Source organism: Biomphalaria glabrata, chromosome 5 (assembly GCF_947242115.1).
Source record: "Biomphalaria glabrata chromosome 5, xgBioGlab47.1, whole genome shotgun sequence".
Lineage (NCBI taxonomy): Eukaryota > Metazoa > Mollusca > Gastropoda > Planorbidae > Biomphalaria > Biomphalaria glabrata.
Genome location: NC_074715.1, coordinates 40,735,093 through 40,756,390, shown reverse-complemented (window position 1 = coordinate 40,756,390; position 21,298 = coordinate 40,735,093). Strand labels below are relative to the sequence as shown.

Below are 21,298 nucleotides of genomic sequence, written 5' to 3'. Positions count from 1 at the left end.
ACATTTAGAGATTGATATAGCAGATTCTGAGTCTCTTGGTTTGAGCTTCTGTTTGCCTTCAATTTATCTTACGATCTAGAGACATGCATATAATGAAAGACTAGATGAGCCCAAAGCATATCCCTGTTTCTACTAGCGACAAGTTGGTCCTATAACGTTGTGACATATCCCTGTTTCTACTAGCGACAAGTTGGTCCTATAACGTTGTGACATATCCCTGTTTCTACTAGCGACAAGTTGGTCCTATAACGTTGTGACATATCCCTGTTTCTACTAGCGACAAGTTGGTCCTATAACGTTGACATATCCCTGTTTCTACTAGCGACAAGTTGGTCCTATAGCGTTGTGACATATCATGGCATGGAAGTAAAGTAAGGGACGTACTCTGACTATAGAGTGGACTATCAATCTACTAGCATTGAAGAAATACTTCTGAATCTATTCAACCAAGTCATACAATTCATTTGGCTGTTTCAAAACAAAATGTTATATTCTGAATAGAAAGACGATGTAAATGAGATCTACAAAGTCCTGTAGGCCATATAGAAACATAGAGGAAGACAATCTGTAGCATTACTCGGAATAAGAGAAACACTGTTGTTGTGTTGTTTGAAAGGAACGTGTTTGTGTGCTCATTCCAATGTTCTGAATGCCCTTTGATTTAATGATCAACGTGGATGTTTAATAATTGAATTTGTTCAGAGAATGCACTGTGCCATATTGATTCTGTCTGCAGCAATGTCACGTAGTGTAGAAGGCAACTTGGGACGAGAAGTGCTTGTAGTATCTCCAAACCATTTCTCTTGGTCTAATAATAGATGTAGGACATTGTTATCGCATACTAGTTGTCAAGGACTCTTGCTCTATTATTCTCACCATGCCATGCAGTGTTCTTCTACGTTTTCGACTAGGTACTTGTCATGGAAGTCTCACTTATATGTCTAAACCTAAGTTTAATTTTTTTTTTCTTAGGATCTGTCTTGTTTATCTTCAGTTCCCTTTCAATTTCTTATTCTCTTGTTCTTACATCTGAATCCCCCCCCCCACACACACACACGGAATAGTCCGTTAAGTTCTTTCTAGTTTCCCCGGTACGGAAAACAAATGTATAACAAAAGTCTACAGATTTGATCATCAGATTCTTGATAAAAGTATAATGGTAATCTGCAAACACCAAACTTAGAGGTGTGACACACAAATAGTCAACAGAAAGTGAACAACTCGACAGGCCTTCACTTCTCCTCCAAAGCACAAGTCGCACGGTCCAAGAGAAGCTTGCAATGCAACAGATCTGAGTGAGACTAAGGGAGAAGGAAGACAAGGCTGGGTTTTACTGAGGCTTTACATGAAGGACACAGGAAGGAAGATCAGCTATTCAATTTAGTGGGTTGAGGGGGGACCTTAATTATTCTGAACTAGTAATAGGCCTAAATTTGAAACAAAAAAGTGTATTCCTGAATTTCAAAAGCGTAACGTAACATTTGAATGTATCTTAAAAGTTGAAAAGTTTTGCCTTTAATCCAAAAGTTGTGTAATTAATGGATAATTTGCCCGAAGTAATTCACGTCCACATCTCATTCTCTAGTCACGTCTCATTCTCTGGTCACGTCTTGTCTATCAACTTGGAAAGAAACATTTTTCGAGACCCAATTAGACGTTTCTATCTTTTAGCACAATACGGGTAGAATATGTTCTAATATTTCTGAAGACTACATATGGGTCAGAAATAGTTTAGATAATAGTTGCAATTATAAAATAAGGCAAAATATTTTTAATGCGATTTTCCACTAATGTATCAGCCTTTTTATAAACATTGCCACCATTGCCGTGACTATAGTCTGTGGGCGCGATTTTTAATGTGTAAATAGCAAGTGGTAGACTTTAATGTGTAGAGAGCAAGTGGTAGACATTAATGTGTAGAGAGCAAGTGGTAGACTTTAATATGTAGATAGCAAGTGGTAGACTCTAACGTGTAGAGAGCAAGTGGTAGACATTAATGTGTAGAGAGCAAGTGGTAGACTCTAACGTGTAGAGAGCAAGTGGTAGACTTTAATATGTAGAGAGCAAGTGGTAGACTTTAATGTGTAGAGAGCAAGTGGTAGACTTTAATATGTAGAGAGCAAGTGGTAGACTTTAATAGAGAGCAAGTGGTAGACTTTAATGTGTAGAGAGCAAGTGGTAGACTTTAATAGAGAGCAAGTGGTAGACTTTAATAGAGAGCAAGTGGTAGACTCTAACGTGTAGAGAGCAAGTGGTAGACTCTAACGTGTAGAGAGCAAGTGGTAGACTTTAATGTGTAGAGAGCAAGTGGTAGACTTTAATAGAGAGCAAGTGGTAGACTCTAACGTGTAGAGAGCAAGTGGTAGACTTTAATGTGTAGAGAGCAAGTGGTAGACTTTAACGTGTAGAGAGCAAGTGGTAGACTTTAATAGAGAGCAAGTGGTAGACTTTAATGTGTAGAGAGCAAGTGGTAGACTTTAATGTGTAGAGAGCAAGTGGTAGACTTTAATATGTAGAGAGCAAGTGGTAGACTTTAATAGAGAGCAAGTGGTAGACTTTAATATGTAGAGAGCAAGTGGTAGACTCTAACGTGTAGAGAGCAAGTGGTAGACTTTAATAGAGAGCAAGTGGTAGACTTTAATAGAGAGCAAGTGGTAGACTTTAATAGAGAGCAAGTGGTAGACTTTAATAGAGAGCAAGTGGTAGACTCTAACGTGTAGAGAGCAAGTGGTAGACTTTAATGTGTAGAGAGCAAGTGGTAGACTTTAATGTGTAGAGAGCAAGTGGTAGACTTTAATGTGTAGAGAGCAAGTGGTAGACTTTAATAGAGAGCAAGTGGTAGACTTTAATGTGTAGAGAGCAAGTGGTAGACTTTAATAGAGAGCAAGTGGTAGACTTTAATGTGTAGAGAGCAAGTGGTAGACTTTAATAGAGAGCAAGTGGTAGACTCTAACGTGTAGAGAGCAAGTGGTAGACTTTAATGTGTAGAGAGCAAGTGGTAGACTTTAATGTGTAGAGAGCAAGTGGTAGACTTTAATGTGTAGAGAGCAAGTGGTAGACTTTAATATGTAGATAGCAAGTGGTAGACTCTAACGTGTAGAGAGCAAGTGGTAGACTTTAATAGAGAGCAAGTGGTAGACTTTAATATGTAGATAGCAAGTGGTAGACTCTAACGTGTAGAGAGCAAGTGGTAGACTTTAATAGAGAGCAAGTGGTAGACTTTAATAGAGAGCAAGTGGTAGACTCTAACGTGTAGAGAGCAAGTGGTAGACTTTAATAGAGAGCAAGTGGTAGACTTTAATGTGTAGAGAGCAAGTGGTAGACTTTAATAGAGAGCAAGTGGTAGACTTTAATAGAGAGCAAGTGGTAGACTTTAATAGAGAGCAAGTGGTAGACTCTAACGTGTAGAGAGCAAGTGGTAGACTTTAATAGAGAGCAAGTGGTAGACTTTAATAGAGAGCAAGTGGTAGACTCTAACGTGTAGAGAGCAAGTGGTAGACTTTAATAGAGAGCAAGTGGTAGACTTTAATAGAGAGCAAGTGGTAGACTTTAATAGAGAGCAAGTGGTAGACTTTAACGTGTAGAGAGCAAGTGGTAGACTTTAATAGAGAGCAAGTGGTAGACTTTAATAGAGAGCAAGTGGTAGACTCTAACGTGTAGAGAGCAAGTGGTAGACTTTAATAGAGAGCAAGTGGTAGACTTTAATGTGTATAGATGCAAGTGGTAGACTTTAATGTGTAGAGAGCAAGTGGTAGACTTTAATGTGTATAGATGCAAGTGGTAGACTCTAACGTGTAGAGAGCAAGTGGTAGACTTTAATAGAGAGCAAGTGGTAGACTTTAATGTGTATAGATGCAAGTGGTATACTTTAATGTGTAGAGAGCAAGTGGTAGACTTAAATGTGTATAGATGCAAGTGGTATACTTTAATGTGTAGAGAGCAAGTGGTAGTAGACTTTAATGTGTAGAGAGCAAATAATCTATACTCTATATCTGGGTAGTCTCTTTCTCCTTGCGCGATCAATCACATAGATTTTGGGTTTTGCTCTTAAAATGTCCTAAGTAGCTAGTCCAGCGCTGTCTGTCCAGCCCATGTCTACCTTCCAGTATTATCTCTATTTTTATCTGGGAGAAATGAATGAAGTCTGACAGATTAATCCGTTGGGCTTCTTAGCAGATTCTTGAAGAAGATGGTCACCACGTTGACGTCATTGGTTGTCTTCAAAAGTAAATTTCATTCAACTCTTAGTTTGATCATCAAATAAACAAACTTCTTTTTCTCTATTAGAACTTAAAGTTAACTTACAGTTAAAGTAGGAATTTGGTAAAAATAGATAGAACAATGCTTTTGGTGGGGTGTGATGATAATATAACAGTGAACTGGACTATTGAATGGTGATAATATAACAGTGAACTGGACTATTGAATGATGATAATATAACAGTGAACTGGACTATTGAATGGTGATAATATAACAGTGAACTGGACTATTTGATGAACAAGATAATATAACAGTGAACTGGACTGTTGAATGACGATAATATAACAGTGAACTGGACTATTGAATGATGATAATATAACAGTGAACTGGACTATTGAATGATGATAATATAACAGTGAACTGGACTATTGAATGGTGATAATATAACAGTGAACTGGACTATTTGATGAACAAGATAATATAACAGTGAACTGGACTGTTGAATGACGATAATATAACAGTGAACTGGACTATTGAATGATGATAATATAACAGTGAACTGGACTATTGAATGATGATAATATAACAGTGAACTGGACTATTTGATGAACAAGATAATATAACAGTGAACTGGACTATTGGATGATGATAATATAACAGTGAACTGGACTATTGAATGATGATAATATAACAGTGAACTGGACTATTAAATAATCATAATATAACAGTGAACTGGATTATTGAATGATGATAATATAACAGTGAACTGGACTATTGAATGATGATAATATAACAGTGAACTGGACTATTGAATGATGATAATATAACAGTGAACTGGACTATTTGATGAACAAGATAATATAACAGTGAACTGGACTATTGGATGATGATAATATAACAGTGAACTGGACTATTGAATGACAATAATATAACAGTGAACTGGAATATTGAATGACAATAATATAACAGTGAACTGGACTATTGAATGATGATAATATAACAGTGAACTGGACTATTGAATGATGATAATATAACAGTGAACTGGACTATTGAATGATGATAATATAACAATGAACTGGACTATTGGATGATGATAATATAACAGTGAACTGGACTATTAAATGATGATAATATAACAGTGAACTGGACTATTGAATGATGATAATATAACAGTGAACTGGACTATTTGATGAATAAGATAATATAACAATGAACTGGACTATTGGATGAAAGTTCAGCTAGAATAAAACTATTGAATGATAGCTACAATGATGTTGTTTATGTCAATGGGAGAATTCTGTTTTATACCTGTTTTGTTTTTTTATGTGTATACTTTGTGTTCATGTTTTCTAAATTGATGGCTTAATTTCTGAGAACTAGAACAAAATGTCTAGTAGTTATTTTAATCTAAAGACTGTTAAAACTGTTAAGTCTCTGAGCTATTACAAATAAACTGAATAGCTAACACTTGAGCAAAACACAGAGTTACTTTTGTTGTTCTGATTTCTAGCTATTCATAACCTTTTCCTTTTCTCTGTTTTTTTTTTTTTTAAATAGAAATCATTTGTTTCATTGTTCAGAAGAGTTTCAGAGCTTTCCTAGAGTTTGTTTCTCTACTTGTGAAGACAACAAAAGAGAAAGAAAATCAATGTTTGGACAGATTGGTTTCAAAGATGATGGAAGCAGATAGTTTTATGTTTAGATAACTTGTCTGTGTGTATAGCTGGGGGAGGGGGGAGAGAATTCTGGTTCAAATTGAAAACAGAGATAAAACAAAATTAAGTTTGCTGCTGAACAATCTGTAAATCCCTGAAATACTCTGAACACAGAAACCTAACCCCAGAACTGAAGATGTTCAATTATCAATTCTAGAAGACCACATCTTGTACCAGTCATTCATCTTTCCTGTTCTAAATTGCTTTTCAAAGCACTCTTGACAACAGGGCTTTCTTTTAATATACTTCTTTGTACAAAAAAAAATAATTGCAAGCGTTGCTTCTCACTAACAATGATTAATGTTGTGTTTACAATATATAAATCAAGATGATAACTCATATTTATATTTTATGGACATAAGCAATGACACTTTACTAGGACTGCTTAAGGCAAGACTGGATACACATGTTCAATATTTTATGAATACATTATCTACATAATTACAAAAATTGTTTGTATCTTTCTGCTTGGCATTTTATATATACACTTGTTTGTTTTGAAAAGGGGCTTCGGGTTTACCATAAAATTATACAGTTATGATTGTGTCTTGTTATTTCAAACCAGTTTGTTTCAACTGCTTAACACTCATACACACACATTGACCAGGGGTGCTCTCACTGAAATCTCACAGTTCCTCTAATGTTTATTCAGTTTAAAGAGGTAATTGTCCAGTGGTCCTACTCTCTACTTTCAATTGTACTGACCATCAGATGATGCGAGGTACATTCCAACTTTATTTTTCTAAATGTCTATCAAATGTTATCAGCTTTTTTTTCTTGAAATTGATTTTGAATACGTCTAATGTCATTTATGTCACTAAACAATTCCCTAATGCATGACTCTAAATTTAACATTGGTCAGAGAGCCCCTGTGTCATAAATGTCATTTTGATCCAATGCTAACCAGTTGTTTATACCCCGGTTATTTATTCAGCTGTACCCACAATCTCACCCACAGTCACGCTACTCATCCCAGGAGCGTCTACACCAGTTTCCCTCCCAGCCCACTGCTGAAGAGCTGCATTTCCTGTCCAGCCATTTTGGCAGTTCGGAGAACATTTCTCATGATGACCAGGACCTTCACCCTCATACAAATATGAGGCCACGGTCCAGAAGTCTAAGGTAAACACAATTTAACTTTGTAATTAGTAGAGGTGTCAGTGTTGCTTCACATCTAGACTAGAAGATAGTAGGTAGAGTTTTGAAATAGTGAGGACATCTAGAACAGAATCAAAGCAATAAGATCTACTCTCAAGTATGACTGTTGAAGGTGTTTGTGTTTAAATAAATGAACTTAGAATTTGTATACTGCAGTTTAGAAATGAAATAACTGTTAGGGTGAAAAGTTCAATAAACTCCTCTTTTTAACATCTATTCATTTCAAAGACATGATCAATTTGTTGAGTAGTATGCTTTTGTGGCCAGTGGTTTTTCTTTGAGTTGATCCATTAATATATCATGAATAATTATCAAACTTGTTTTATTGAGTATGTTTCTATATAAGCTATTTCAAATTTTGTATTAATTTCTGGTCTTTCATTAGGTCTGGAGTTGTTCAATGTCAAATTTTGTTTAGTTTGAGCAGGCCTACATGTGCTAATTGTTTTGTGAAGTTTCAGTGTGAATGTTCAAAATCAATGAGTTGTATCCATGTCTCCCTAACAGAGATAGACATGTGAAATGTTTATGACATTAGAGCGTTGAAGAATAAAATCTTGTCATTGATGCAGTAAAGTTGAGCTGGTAATTCTTCAATATATCAAACATTTTGCCTGAAATAAGTTTCTATACTGCAAAGTGCTACTAATCAATTGTTGGACATATTGTGTAAACCATTGATTAGATTGAACAAATTGTGTCCCTCATAGCTCAATAGAACAAGCTTTAATAGTATATATAAACTTCTATCTTTAGAATTTGTCTTTATTTTCATGCGTCTGAAAATGTTAAGATTTGTCTGTTGCTAGTGTAGAGATTGCTAGTGGTGAGCATCATGCAAAGACTTTTTGGAATAGTTTTTCTTGAAGCCAGTAGATTTGGTTTCAACCATTGAATTATTTTTAATTGTTGCCTGCTACAGAGATATGTCAAATGAAATGTGGGGGGAAAAGGTTTGCACATTTTTTTTCAGCTTGTTATTGCTCAAATCAATTTCACTTTTTTTTTTTTTTTATCTGGAATTTCTAGTTTGATTCTTACAGTCATAAGTACTTACATTATCTCCTATGTTTGGGTTTGAAATGACAGCAGACCAATGTAGTTACAAACTACTACTATTTAACTGCTGTTTTTAATTTATGATATTCACTGAAATGTCACAAGATGTTTTTCTATTTGATTTTGTGCTCATTTCTTTCTTTCTTGCTTTTTTTTTTTTGGTTTTACTTAAAACTTTAATTAATTTGTTTTAACTATTTGTGTGTTTGGTTGTTTTTTTTAGGGTTAGGGTTTATTGTAAAAATAGTAAAAAATAAATATTTTATTTCAGTTATTTTTTCCTTCCCTTTGGTGAAAATAATTATTAACATTGTGCAGACTAACAAAAGTATTGAATAACTCTAGTGAATAAATAAATATTTGTAAACAAAAAATATATAGTTAGTAAATAAATTAATTCATAAAAAATTTAGTTATGGAATCAACTCAACTGTACAAAATTAGTTCTATATTGTAACCTTTTTAACCAATTGTGTAGTCATGGGAATAGCCATTGAGATTGGTTTTTATATTTTATTAACAGACATTAATTGTTCAAGTAGGCACTATCTGAGACACCAGTTGACCAGCTCATTTGATATGATCTTATCTTATCTAATATAATACAGACGTTACTTCAAAAAAGAAGATTTGATGACTGCAGTATATTTTTTGTATATAAATAGTTTTGTCACCTTCCCCCCCCCCCTTTTTTTTTTAATGAATTTTCCCTCTGGGCAATCAGCCAATTTATAATTAGATGTATTTTATTTAATTGTGTTTTGTGCATGATGCAGATTTTAAAAAGGCCATTGATTTTATTTTCCTACATTCATTTTTTTTTTACAGCCTTTCGTGGCTTGCTTTAGAGTAAGAAGTATTTGTTGTCTCTTTGTTTTTGGTCAGTTTGTTGTCCGTCTTTGTTTTATTCCATATAATTTTTTTGACTTTTATTATTGGTGTAGCTTTGTTGGTAAAGCTTGTGTTTTGTTTAATGCAGTTTTTATTTTCTTTCCTAAATTGTTATTTCCCCCCCCCCTCCCCCCTCCTTTCCCAATTTAGTTTGATGTTATAAGAGGCACAAACTATTTCACAAAATTCAAGAGTCAGAAATATTGGCCTCAAATTTTTTCCCTGAAGTGAAAAAAATTTAGATTTTTAAAAAATGCCTTTAGTTGTTTTTTTTTTATTTAAAAAAAATGTTTAGTTTGTTCTCAGTTGTCTGTATTTGTTTTAGCTTGAAGGGAAATTTGCTGAATGCTGTTTGTTCAATGTAATCAGGAATTTTCTTTACCTATATTGACATTTTTATTTTATTGCTTGTTTTTAACAAACCTCTTGTTCAAACATTTATCATATGATTTAAGAATATTTAAAAGATATCTAGATATTGCCCTCTACACTACCAACTGTGGCTGACAAGTTATCACCCTAGCACAGTCACTATTACCGTACTTCATTTTTTTTATAGAATTTTTTTTTTTTCAGTTTAGCTTTTGGCAGCAAATCCTCTTCATACTGAAGCATTTAGTCCCATCTCGTAACCTCTATACCTTTGTATCCTCTTTGCCTACAGGATCAAGTAAAACTTTCTATCAAAGCTTATCATCAAACCTTTGATCACAAACATGCAATTATAGTAAACCCTACTGGTTGCTTCTTACTAATATGAATGTATTCTAGAACATTACTAACTGTTTTGCTTTATAGCTGTCGAGAGAAATTATTCATTACATAAGTATTTTTCTGTTTCCGAGAGTCATTTCATTTTTACATATATTAATCAGTCCATTTATAGTCCCTATCAAAAGCTCTGAAAAATACCACTTATAATAATGCTTCTTCTAGATATGGCAACTAAAAGAATGCATTAGACTTGGTTCTTTGCTTTGTTTTCAATCACTAGCCTTGAGTTATTGGAAGCCTTAGAGATACCTGAATCCCTTCATTGTACTGACTTTAATTTGCCATGATTGAACCTGAGAGTATTGAAACACAAGAAACTAACGACTGGGCTAGAACATAGTTTCACTTCACTCAATTATCTCAAATGTTTTGTCATGTTCCTTAGCTAACCAAACTAAGCTTTATATTTAAATAATTGAAATAATTAAACAGAATGATATAACAACTATTTTTTTTTTATTTGGGTTTTTTTTTATTATTATTATAGCTGTCATTTTTGTTCATTTATCCAGCTTTATAAAAAAATTATTTTTTTTTAAGCTTACATAGGGTGATGGATATTTTATTTAAGAAAGTATTTCTGAGAACTGAACTCAAATTGCTTTATTATTATTATTATTTAGTGTGTGTGTGTGGGGGGGTTTACCTTTGTTTTTTTATCTTTAACAAATCATTTAGTAGTAGCCAAATATTAAAGGTTTCTGTGAAACTTCTGGTTTTGGGGTACCAACTTTTGAAATGGTTTGTAGCTCTGTGCTGTTAGCCATATTCTTTTCATTTGATATTGCATTGGGTGTGCATGCATGTGTATTTTAATTGCCCACATTTTAATCAGGGTTTCTCACATCTTCCGTTTTGACACTTTTAACAGCAGTCCAGCTCGTTCCCCTGGTGTAGAATCTGAGATTATTATGATGAACAGTGTCTATAAGGAACGATTTCCTAAGGTACAGTCAAACCTTAATCATAAGATTGGCCTCAGCTTTTTTGATTAAAAAAGAAATATTAAGAACATTTAAAGTTGAAATACAATTGTAGCCTCTTAATTAGGCGCTGAAATGTGTGCAATATTTCCATACAGGCTACCATAGAAATGGAAGATAAGCTGAAGACCTTCATAGAAAACAATGCCACCTTGGACTTGGCTCAAGAATCTGATGCAGTCTTGTGTTTCCTGCACTACCAGGTAGGATCTTTCTTTCAAAACTGTTTCTACCCAAGAATTAACCAGTTATTCATTAATTTTAATGTTCACTCTTGTTTATTTCTGTGTGAACAAGTGATCATGTTCATTCATACCATTTTCAGGTGCTAGAGCTTGCAAGAGATTGCCTCAATAAATCTAGCGAGAAGATGGTCACCAAAGCTTACTTCTATGAGCTGCAAGACAATCTGGAGAGACTGGTGCAAGATGTGAGTAGCCCTCAGTCTAAGCAAGCTGACAGATTATGAACAACGTTTGAATAAAGCAGTTTTAAATGTGTAACAGAATTGCAATAGTTGATGGTTGATGAAAAGACGTATAAAACTTTTTTTTCATTTGTTCTTTTTCTAGGCAAGAGAACGTTCACTGGAAGCTTACAAGAATCTCTATCCCCTGGTGAAACAGTTGCTATTGATTATCTCACGTCCACTCAGATTACTGGAATGTTTGGTCTGTTCTCATGTTTCATCATTTTTTTTTAAATTATAAGTTTTTATTTTAAGTTTAAGAAAAAATACAAAAGCATTGAATTTGAACACTGATCCAATTTAAAAGGTTCAATTGCCCAATTAATTGTTGTTGTTTTTTTTTATTTTCTTTTTTCCTACAAAAGTCTATGTTTCTTAAACTTTGACTCACATGTAGTTCTTCCTTATTTCTTAAAAGAAAACTCAGATTCTATCATTTACTCTGTAATATAAATTCCTTAGTTAAAAATTGGTTAAATCTTAAGCTTCCTTTTCTGTGTACATTGGCATCTGATCTATGACAGTTTTAAAAGTTTTCTGTTTAGTACAATAGCTCAACATATGCTTAACAAATATTCAATCATTTAAACAAGTATTATTTTTTTGTTACCTAGGAATTTGATCCTGAAGAATTCTACATGCTTCTGGAAGTAGCTGAAGGTCATGCCAGACAGGTGATCAAAGAAGACATTCCTCAGTACATTATTTCCAAGTTGGGTCTCACAGGAGATCCTTTAGCAGGTACATTTTGAAAACAATTATAGAATGAAGAAATTCAACTCTTCTAGAGGAGAGACTAGTTCATTGTTGTAATAACATTTGCTTCTATTTATTAAGATATTGCTTGACTTTGCACAGGATTACATCCATCAGATCATTATGACAGCCCAGACCATCAGACTGAAGAAAATGAAGGAGACAAGGAAGAGGAGGGGGAGACAGAGGTTTGTTTCTTGCACAACTTTGGACCAAGTTCAACTTTTTTTTTCTTCTCAGATTCTATTTCAATGTTTATTTTTTGTTATAAAAAAAGATAGTTCTTTCTTTCTAGTATTAGTTCTTGACACACTTATTGAAAATATTAAAATAGAGAATTCATTTATTTGAAGGAACATGAGGTTGCTGCACTAACCAAAGTTAAACAGCCTTGTGAGGAAGATTATGAAACCATTAAATTGATCAGCAATGGAGCCTATGCGTATGTACAAACTTTTTTTTTTAAATTCAATAAAGAATTATTAGTAACACCTTTTTTTATGTTATTTAGTCCTAACGCTTAGAAAGAGAATTGTTTTGGTTTGTTTAGAGCTGTGTATTTGGTGAGGCATAAGGAAACCAGACAAAGGTTCGCCATGAAGAAAATCTGCAAGCAAAATTTGGTGCTGAGGAATCAAATTGAGCAAGTGTTCTTGGAGCGTGACATCCTGTCCTTCACAGACAACCCCTTTGTTGTGTCCATGTATTGTAGCTTTGAGACTAAGGTACAACAGTAGAATCTAGACCGAATGTCTTACTACCTATTGCTTTATTATATCATTCTAAGTTACAGCAGGGTCATTTTTGTCATTGTCTTTTGAACAATTAGTTTTAAATAGAGACATTATAGAGCTTTCACTTTTAGTGTTTGTATTCCTTTAGCTATCAAACAGTTTCTAATTTTTATTGTTTGTATTCCTTTAGCTATCAGTTTCTAATTTTTATTATTTGTATTCCTTTAGCTATCAAACAGTTTCTAATTCTAATTATGTAATGTCTTACATAAATTAAACACAGAAAAAAAAAGGATAATGTAGTGCTGCCAAAAAATGCATGTTAACATTTTGTTTCAGATTTGTCAATGACTTTTAAATGTTTCTAAATATGTGAGTTTTCTGCTTGTCCCCACAGAAACACTTGTGCATGGTTATGGAGTATGTGGAAGGTGGAGACTGTGCCACACTGTTAAAAAATGTTGGTTGCTTGGCCCTAGACTTAGCCAGGTAAACAAGTAGACTTAACTATGACTTAGCCAGGTAAACAAGTGACATATGCAAAATTTAGTTTTCCATATTTAATGTACTTTTGAGTATTGATACACATTTTTTTTCCTAAATAAAATGCACTCATGTTTTCTTACCTAATAAGTAACCATATGGTTTGTAAATTTTGCTACAGAATGTACTTTGCTGAGACTGTTCTGGCCTTGGAGTATCTACACAGTTACGGAGTTGTCCACAGAGACTTGAAACCTGACAAGTAAATACAATTTTTAACTGCCGTTGCTCAAAATGAGATTTACTGTCTTTTCACAATTAACCAAAAAAAAAAAAAAAAAAAAATTATCACAACTTATTTAGCGTTTAGTCATCTACATGTCAGAAAAAAAAAATTGAAATGCACAAAATGTTCCACGAGAAAAAAAAATATAGGGATTTAGAAATAAAATTCTAGTGGCAACCAAAAGACTACAGTAATTGGAAGATCACCATACTGGCAAAAAAACACTAACACAACATATTTAGAGACAAAAAAAAAGCAAACAAAACAGATTAACTAGTACTTTAATAGCACCAACTAACAAAGCATCAGACAAAAACTAATACCATTTCTGTAGCCCAAAATGGTACACATTTTTAATTCATATAATGTGCACTATTTAATTACTAATGTTGACATCACAGTCACTCTTTACAGTTGATCTTGGGAGACATAGGCATGCTACAAAAAAAATACTGATACAATGTTTATATTGTTTATATAAAATCATTATATAGAAGAAAAGAAATGAAAATGTATCAGTCATTAGGTAGATATAATGTCTTTTGAGTATTTTCATTTAAGACATTGTATCTTCTATTACATTTTTTTTTCTATTTTATTATTTGATAGTTTGTTTTGTTCTATAACTTTGTTCTAACTAAGCTCATATTCAAATTCTGATACTGCTGACTGGGAAAAACATGGCATCTATGTTGTTTTTTTGTTTTTACAGTTTACTGATCACTGCACTTGGTCATGTGAAACTGACTGACTTTGGTCTTTCCAAAATTGGACTTATGAGTTGTAAGTTTTGTACTCTTCTTTTTTCATTTTCCTTCATCCAACATCTACAATAGCTAAGATATTCTTTAGCTAATAGTTACATTACATTTATTCTTACATCCTAGTGGCACTGCAGCCTGTGAAGAACCAGACTTCTTCAACACATATTTCCATTCGATTTTTGTCTCCATACCCAAACTTCCTTTTTTGGTCATGTCATTTTTCAGCTCTGCATACTCTGTGCACAACCTTTTAGGGTGCCATTACAGCTTTATGTTTAGGTATGGTACCATTACCTTTGTGTATCCCTCCACCATTTCTGGCCAGACAGCAGATGTTAATTTCTGTCAACCATGTATTTTATTTCCCCAATACCCACCTGGAGAGGCGCTCAATGGGCAATCAACAATAGCAGCTGCATTACGTTTATGATAGTTCTAATTACTTTTTAGTCAATAGCTCCCACATTTACAATATGCCCTTTTTACTTCAGCCAGTACTGTAGCTACTATAGTTCCCTACTTCAGCCACTACTGAGGTTTCTATACCTTAGCTAATAAACCTTGAAGTGATTCCAAACCAGTCCAATATTAGATGTATAAATAGAAGATATTTCTCTTAATCTATATCTATTTATTTAGCCATTAATTTCTATAGCTAAAGATTTTTAGACTCAATTGTGTATTACCACATAATTTACAAGTGAGCTTGTGATTAGTTTTTAAGTGTGTTGGTTTTAGACATGCTAGCTTTTTAGATTTGTTTTTTAATTATTAATTTGAAAGTTTATTTCCTTTTGCTCCAGAAGCCCTCCATTCCAATTGAGTTAGAACATATTAATGATACCTGCTTGAAGATTGCAAAAGGAACTTTCTTTCAAGCTTTCAATAAAGTTCATATTTAAATTGTTTTTATATTATGTAATTGATGTCATGTTATGTTTCTGACAGTGACAACAAACTTGTATGAGGATGCCCTGGACAAGGACTGCAAGCAATTCCGAGACAAGCAAGTATTTGGTACACCAGAGTATATTGCACCTGAGGTTATCTTAAGGTCAGGTTATGGCAAACCTGTTGACTGGTGGTCAATGGGGATCATTTTATATGAATTTCTGGTGGGCTGTGTCCCATTCTTTGGTGACACACCAGAGGAGCTTTTCTCACAAGTCATTAATGGTGAGTTGATTTCATTAACTAAAGAATTTTCTTTTATGTTGACTTCAACAAAGAAATAAATGTCCAGGCAATGTACTAAAAATACTTCTTACCTTGACTTATGTCCATCTTAAAACAATACTTAGTTCACAGTTTTTGTTGCTTCTAGAAAGGTCTTACTTAAATGTCACTTATGGATAATTAGATTATTTAAATATCAGTTTTGTTGCACTTCTTTTTTTTAAATGCATTAATATTTAATCAAGGCATACATATTGTTGTTATTGAAAAATAATAAATTGATATCCTATAAATATTTTTTACTGAAAAAAAAATTTCACTTTGTACAGAAAATATTCAGTGGCCTGATGAAGATGACTGGCAGGTCAGAGATGATGCTAAAGACTTGATCAAGGGTCTTCTCCAACATGACCCACTACAGCGACTTGGGACGGGTGGGGCGCAAGAGGTGAAAGAGCATGTCTTCTTTACTGGCTTGAATTGGGAAAACTTACTCAGGCAGAAGGCAGAATTTGTTCCTCAGCTTGATGGGGAGGATGACACAAGTTACTTTGATAGTATGTATAGTAGGGTAGTAGTCGCAGTAGTCCTAGTTCTGCCTTAACTTTATATTTTTAGTGTTTGTATCTCATTCACAAAGCATTAATCTTAATTTAGACTTCATACAAATGTTCTGTTAATTGAAATTTGTAGTTAATGATTTTTTTTTAACTTCCTGAAACAAGAATGTAAGATTTGGTTGGGTGAGGGTTGGGGGGGGGGGGGAGGGTTTAGTCTTAATCTGTTGAATTATATAGAATAATACGATTTTAAAAATGGCTTTTCTTTTAACCCTTTGAGGCAACATAAAAGTAAAGAACTACTTACATTCCTGGGAAGGGGGGGGGGGGGGGTTAGATGATGTTAAGATCATCAGTTTCTAAGGCTGACAGTAACAACATCCAACTGCCTTTACTTCTTTAACTAATGTGAGGTACCCATTACAGTTGGGTGGATTCAGTGGCATCCTAAAAATCCAGAAGCTCAAAATACCAGTCTTCAGTGGAGACCCCTCTGTTTGGAAAGCTGTTGCTTTACCAGTAAACCACCATGATGAAAGTTAGGCAGTCTGTACCAGACCTGCCTACCGTTACGCAAAATGCGTATTCGTTACGCAAAATCTCCCAAAAATGACCGTCAGTACGCAAATACGCATGGAACCCGTCGCGTTACGCATTTCGTATCCTTTGTTTTTTCTCTCTTGACTAGCTTACGAGCAGTCACGGAGGTCACACTAAGCCGTCCTGTTGGGGGCGGGGGGGGGGGAGAGAAAAGGTGGGGGAACACATTGTGTCCAGATCTATACGTTATATTGGTTCTTAAAAGCAATTAGATTTAGTCTAGAAATGAAGAACGCGAGAGTGAGGGAGTGGCGGGTTGGTACCAGGTTGGTACCGTCAGTTAGCTGATACACCAACGTGACTTTTTTTTTTTTTATAAGTTCATTATAGTAGAAATTAATTTTGATGAATCCCTGATTCCCGTATTCATTTGTATAGAAAAAAATATCGAAGTGCTATCGATTCAAAACACATTGAGTGACATTGTAGATATCTAGTCTAGATCTGGATTCTAGATCTAGAATCTAGATAACCTGTTATACAGGAGTAGATTCTCAGTAGATCTAGAGTCTAGCTAGTCATTACGTTATGTCATGATTCTCTACATTAATCTACAATCTAGATCCAATTTAGTTGTAGTATGATTTAGATTAACTAGATCTAGATCGATAAAATCTACTATCATCTAGTCTAGATCTAGATTAGATTCTTAGTCTTAGTATAGAATAGATCAAAGATGAAGGTAGGCCTACGAAAGTTTGCAGTAGACCTACATTTGTAGCAGATCCACGGCATCGGTAACACTCTTGAGCCCAGATCTAGAGTAGATTATATTCATTATATAGATTATAGACATAGATCCAGATCTAGTCTAGATATTATCTCTATTGTCGTATTGATTTAGATTGTAGATATAGATCTAATCATGACATCTAGATCCAATATTATATATATACACACTCACACACACACACACACATATATATATATATATATATATAATATATATATATATATATATATATATATATATATATATATATATATATGACAAAATAGTGGATCGCGTAAGTCACGGTAAGTGTTACGCATTCAGGTGCCAAAATACGCATTTTGACCATCAGCGTTACGCATTTGGACTTTTTTTGGTAGGCAGGTCTGCTGTACATCCCAACCACTTTACCCCCTAGCCTATAACAAAATACAACCTTACCTTGTAGTACAATAAATGTCTTTGCCCAAACATCCAGGGAAGAGGGAAAGGTGGGAGTGGTTGCATTAAGTTAGAACTGGTTGTGCCCACAGTACAGGCAAACACAAATCAATATTTGACATTTAGTTTTAATGATGCAATTAAATGATGTGTTGTTTGTTCAGTAATGATGATGAAATTGTCAATAACTTTGAATAACCTAGGCTTTTTTTTTTTAATGAACAGGCCGTATTGACCGCTACAATCATGAATTGGACACTGAAGACACAGAAGATGATGGTGAAGACCTCCTGTTTCACAGCTTCTCCTCCTGCTCACCTCGCTACTCCAGAGTGTACAACAGAGGCTTGGAGCCATTGATTAATGATGTAAACATGGCCTTCCTCAGTCCTTACACTAACATACCTCCACAGGTCTTTATACAACTTTCTACATTTGATGACCTGGTTGGCATTTGTTCTTGTTGTACAGCCTTGGTCCAGACTTGGATGTACTCATATCAGTACCTCACCTTTATTGTCAGCAGGCACATGTATTGTATCTAACACTGTAAATACTATCAGGAGAGAGATTCTATCATTCTAAAATGCTAAAGAGAAAATAATTACTTTAAGACCTTAAATTACTTTACACTATTAAAAGTAATTTATGCATCTTCCACAGTATTTGTACATTTATTATGTATTATACAAACATCTTATTTTTATTTTGATAATTTGTAAATGAAACCAAAAGAAAAATAATATTTCTAAAAAGGTTTGCACAACATATAAAGTGTGTATGTATGGATCTATGCACTGTCTGAATATAGATCTATGCACTGTCTAAATCAAATCCTAATGCAATTTAGTCAATGGGATGGCTGTGATATAGAGAGAAATATCTAATCATTAATTAAACGTTAATACCTAGGTGTAATCTGCTGATCTCTTGTAAGTATTGATCTGTGGTCTGGGTATCATAACTCTGTTGTGTACAGTGAATGTTGACTGTGTCATGAGTGCTCACATCTTGTTCTCCCAGCCTTGACATCTCTTTCTCACAGCGGCACATTCTCAATCACAATATTTTGGTGCTTTATCAAACTAGGGTGAAGTTAATGTCATGATCAGTTGTGTCAAATTGTTTTCTTCCACAGTTCTTCAAAGAAAACTCTCTTAATGAATTGGTCTTTACATTAATCGAAAAATTCATACATTTTTTTTTAGCTAGGCCTCAAGTGTCTGTCATTTAAAACAAACAAAAAATGTGCATGTCAGTTCCTTCATGATTCTTAGGCATAACATATCAACAGTTTTCTCCTAGATTTATTTTCCTACCCATAACTTAAGAACTTTATATAAGACTTGTATGTTGTGTTCAAGTCCTAATTCCCCAAATGTCCTCTCAACTCTTAGTGTATGTTGTACCTTTGTCCTAATTGACCAACTGTCCCATCACTCCTCCATTTGTTGTCTCCTTATCCCACCCTCCTCTTAATTCCTAATGTTGCCACACTCCTTTCACCTTCTGCTCTCTGCAGCTCTTTTTTTTTGTAATCAGAATTAAAATATTCTGCTCTTCACTGGTTCCAGCAGTTTGTAGTTTATCAATAGTCATGTTACTGTTGTCATCTAACCCAGTCATTTCATTACCATCAGTCTCATTGGATTGTCTTTTTAGACTAACATGTAACAGCTATGGTTTTAAGCAAATAAGTAATCACATAAAATATTCTAGAACTAATTGAGTAGCATGTAATCACATCCATCAGCGTGCACTAAATATACAGCTTATGACCTTGTTATCTTAGTAGTATCTTCTCTGATTCTTAGTGTGCATTAAAGCATTAAATTCACATGTTTATTTGTATTTATTATTAATGAATGTATTCACTCTATTTATCTACAAACTGTTACACAAGTTTGCTTGATTAGATCATTCTGTCTAATTTGATAATGGGATGATGTTTTGATGAATGGTTCCAGGAGCTAAGAGAGCGCAGAAGACATTCAAGTGCTGATGACTTTAGGGCACGTGTGCTTGAGAAGAGGGCACTAGAGCGCAAAGACTCAAATCATTCAGAAGGTTCTGAAGGTTCTCTGGAGATGCTTAGAAGAAAGGACAGCATTCTGTCAGACACAACAGACAGTTTAAACAGTGGGCAGAGAGAGGATGAAAGTTTCAGTGGGCACGAAAGGTCAGACACATTGGATTGCAGTAGAGTTACAGTGTTTAACATACTAATAAATGTATTTAAGAACTGTGTTTTTAAATACTGTTAGGAATTATATGAAACAGTTCATGAAGCCATAGAATAAATGTAGATGTTAAGAAATAGATGTTAAATAAAATGTATCTTTAATTTACTTAGTGTCTCAATTTTACAAAAAAAAATCTTTTAAGACGAAGACTGTTTTATTGATCCTTATGGAAATTCGTTGTAATTACAAGGACTCTTTTTTCTCATATAAAGACAACATAACAGAAACATCCACATACACAATCTCAGTTTAAACAATAGTCTCAATTTAAAAAAAATCATTTTATAAAAGTTCTAACTTTTGGCTTTATGTTTTGTTTTTTTATTTGTTATGGAACTATATGAAAAACAATAGTCTAAATTCAGCTTTCTCCTTTTCAATCTTCTTTACATTCTTTTCTTAATGGACATTTTTGAATGAATATAAGTTAGAACATTAATTTTCATACTTTTTGTTATCAAGAGATAACTTTGAGTGGAACTCCATCAGTGTACACTAATTGTTTTGATTTCATTTCTTTCCAGACGTCCCAGTGACAATACAAGCATTTCTGACTCTTCCCAGACTGACAGCGACTCATGTAACTCACCTCAGTTCAACAGAGCTAACAAAATGTTAAGTAGTAAAAATGTCATTCCTAAGTTTGCCATCTCCTCAGAAGAGGACAAACCACCCAGTCCTAAAGGTAAGAGCATAATGTCATTTTAGTTCAAATATGTCCCCACATCTAGTTCAGTGACTTAAATCCCCAATGTTTCTATTAATAGAACTGTCTCCAGTGGATGAAGGGAAAGAAGGAAGTAAAGATAAAGTGGAGCACAAGACGAAAGGGGAGACAAGCAAATTACCAATGCAGAAGTCTGTTTCAGCCAATGCTCTTACTTTACTCATCACACCTACTTCAGGTAAGTAGTGAAATTTTGGAGAATAGAGAGAACTGTATTTTCTTTTATGTCTTATTTCTTTCATGTTTCGTTCCTTGAACCAATAGATTTAAACATACACTCTAATTCTGAGTCCTTTTACCATATATGAAATGATGTAAGTATATTCGGGCTACAAAAAATACTGTGTAATTTATTCTTAGAAAGCTGTGTGTATAGTTTTCTAATTAAATTTTCATAATCCGAATGAGTGCTTACCAAAATTTGATCAATTCATGCTTCCTGTAACCTTAGCACTTGACAAAACAATCAATCTACATCACCTTGGTCAATAGATTTCTCCTTTATATAAAGCAAACAAAGAAAAATAATCATGTTGCATTGAACTGAAACTTGTATTTTATATATTG

General features: G+C 33.9%; 1 protein-coding gene across 11 annotated transcripts in view; it reads left to right on the top strand.

Annotated features, from left to right (window-relative positions):
* Positions 1–21,298, top strand: part of LOC106064962 (microtubule-associated serine/threonine-protein kinase 3-like) — a 132,936-nt gene that overhangs the window by 105,846 nt on the left and 5,792 nt on the right. For 8 of the 11 annotated variants that reach the window (XM_056029237.1, XM_013223631.2, XM_013223637.2 and 5 more), the window contains 19 exons: positions 6,850–7,037; positions 8,961–8,981; positions 10,669–10,744; positions 10,879–10,983; positions 11,106–11,210; positions 11,353–11,451; positions 11,864–11,990; positions 12,108–12,193; positions 12,359–12,447; positions 12,556–12,730; positions 13,137–13,228; positions 13,404–13,484; positions 14,221–14,291; positions 15,221–15,448; positions 15,778–16,005; positions 17,987–18,174; positions 19,729–19,940; positions 20,529–20,689; positions 20,772–20,909. In XM_056029237.1, coding sequence (XP_055885212.1) covers positions 6,850–7,037; positions 8,961–8,981; positions 10,669–10,744; positions 10,879–10,983; positions 11,106–11,210; positions 11,353–11,451; positions 11,864–11,990; positions 12,108–12,193; positions 12,359–12,447; positions 12,556–12,730; positions 13,137–13,228; positions 13,404–13,484; positions 14,221–14,291; positions 15,221–15,448; positions 15,778–16,005; positions 17,987–18,174; positions 19,729–19,940; positions 20,529–20,689; positions 20,772–20,909 — 2,470 coding nt within the window. The remainder of the gene's footprint in view (positions 1–6,849; positions 7,038–8,960; positions 8,982–10,668; positions 10,745–10,878; positions 10,984–11,105; positions 11,211–11,352; positions 11,452–11,863; positions 11,991–12,107; positions 12,194–12,358; positions 12,448–12,555; positions 12,731–13,136; positions 13,229–13,403; positions 13,485–14,220; positions 14,292–15,220; positions 15,449–15,777; positions 16,006–17,986; positions 18,175–19,728; positions 19,941–20,528; positions 20,690–20,771; positions 20,910–21,298) is intronic. The other 3 variants (XM_013223634.2, XM_013223635.2, XM_013223632.2) reach the window with 3 other exon arrangements.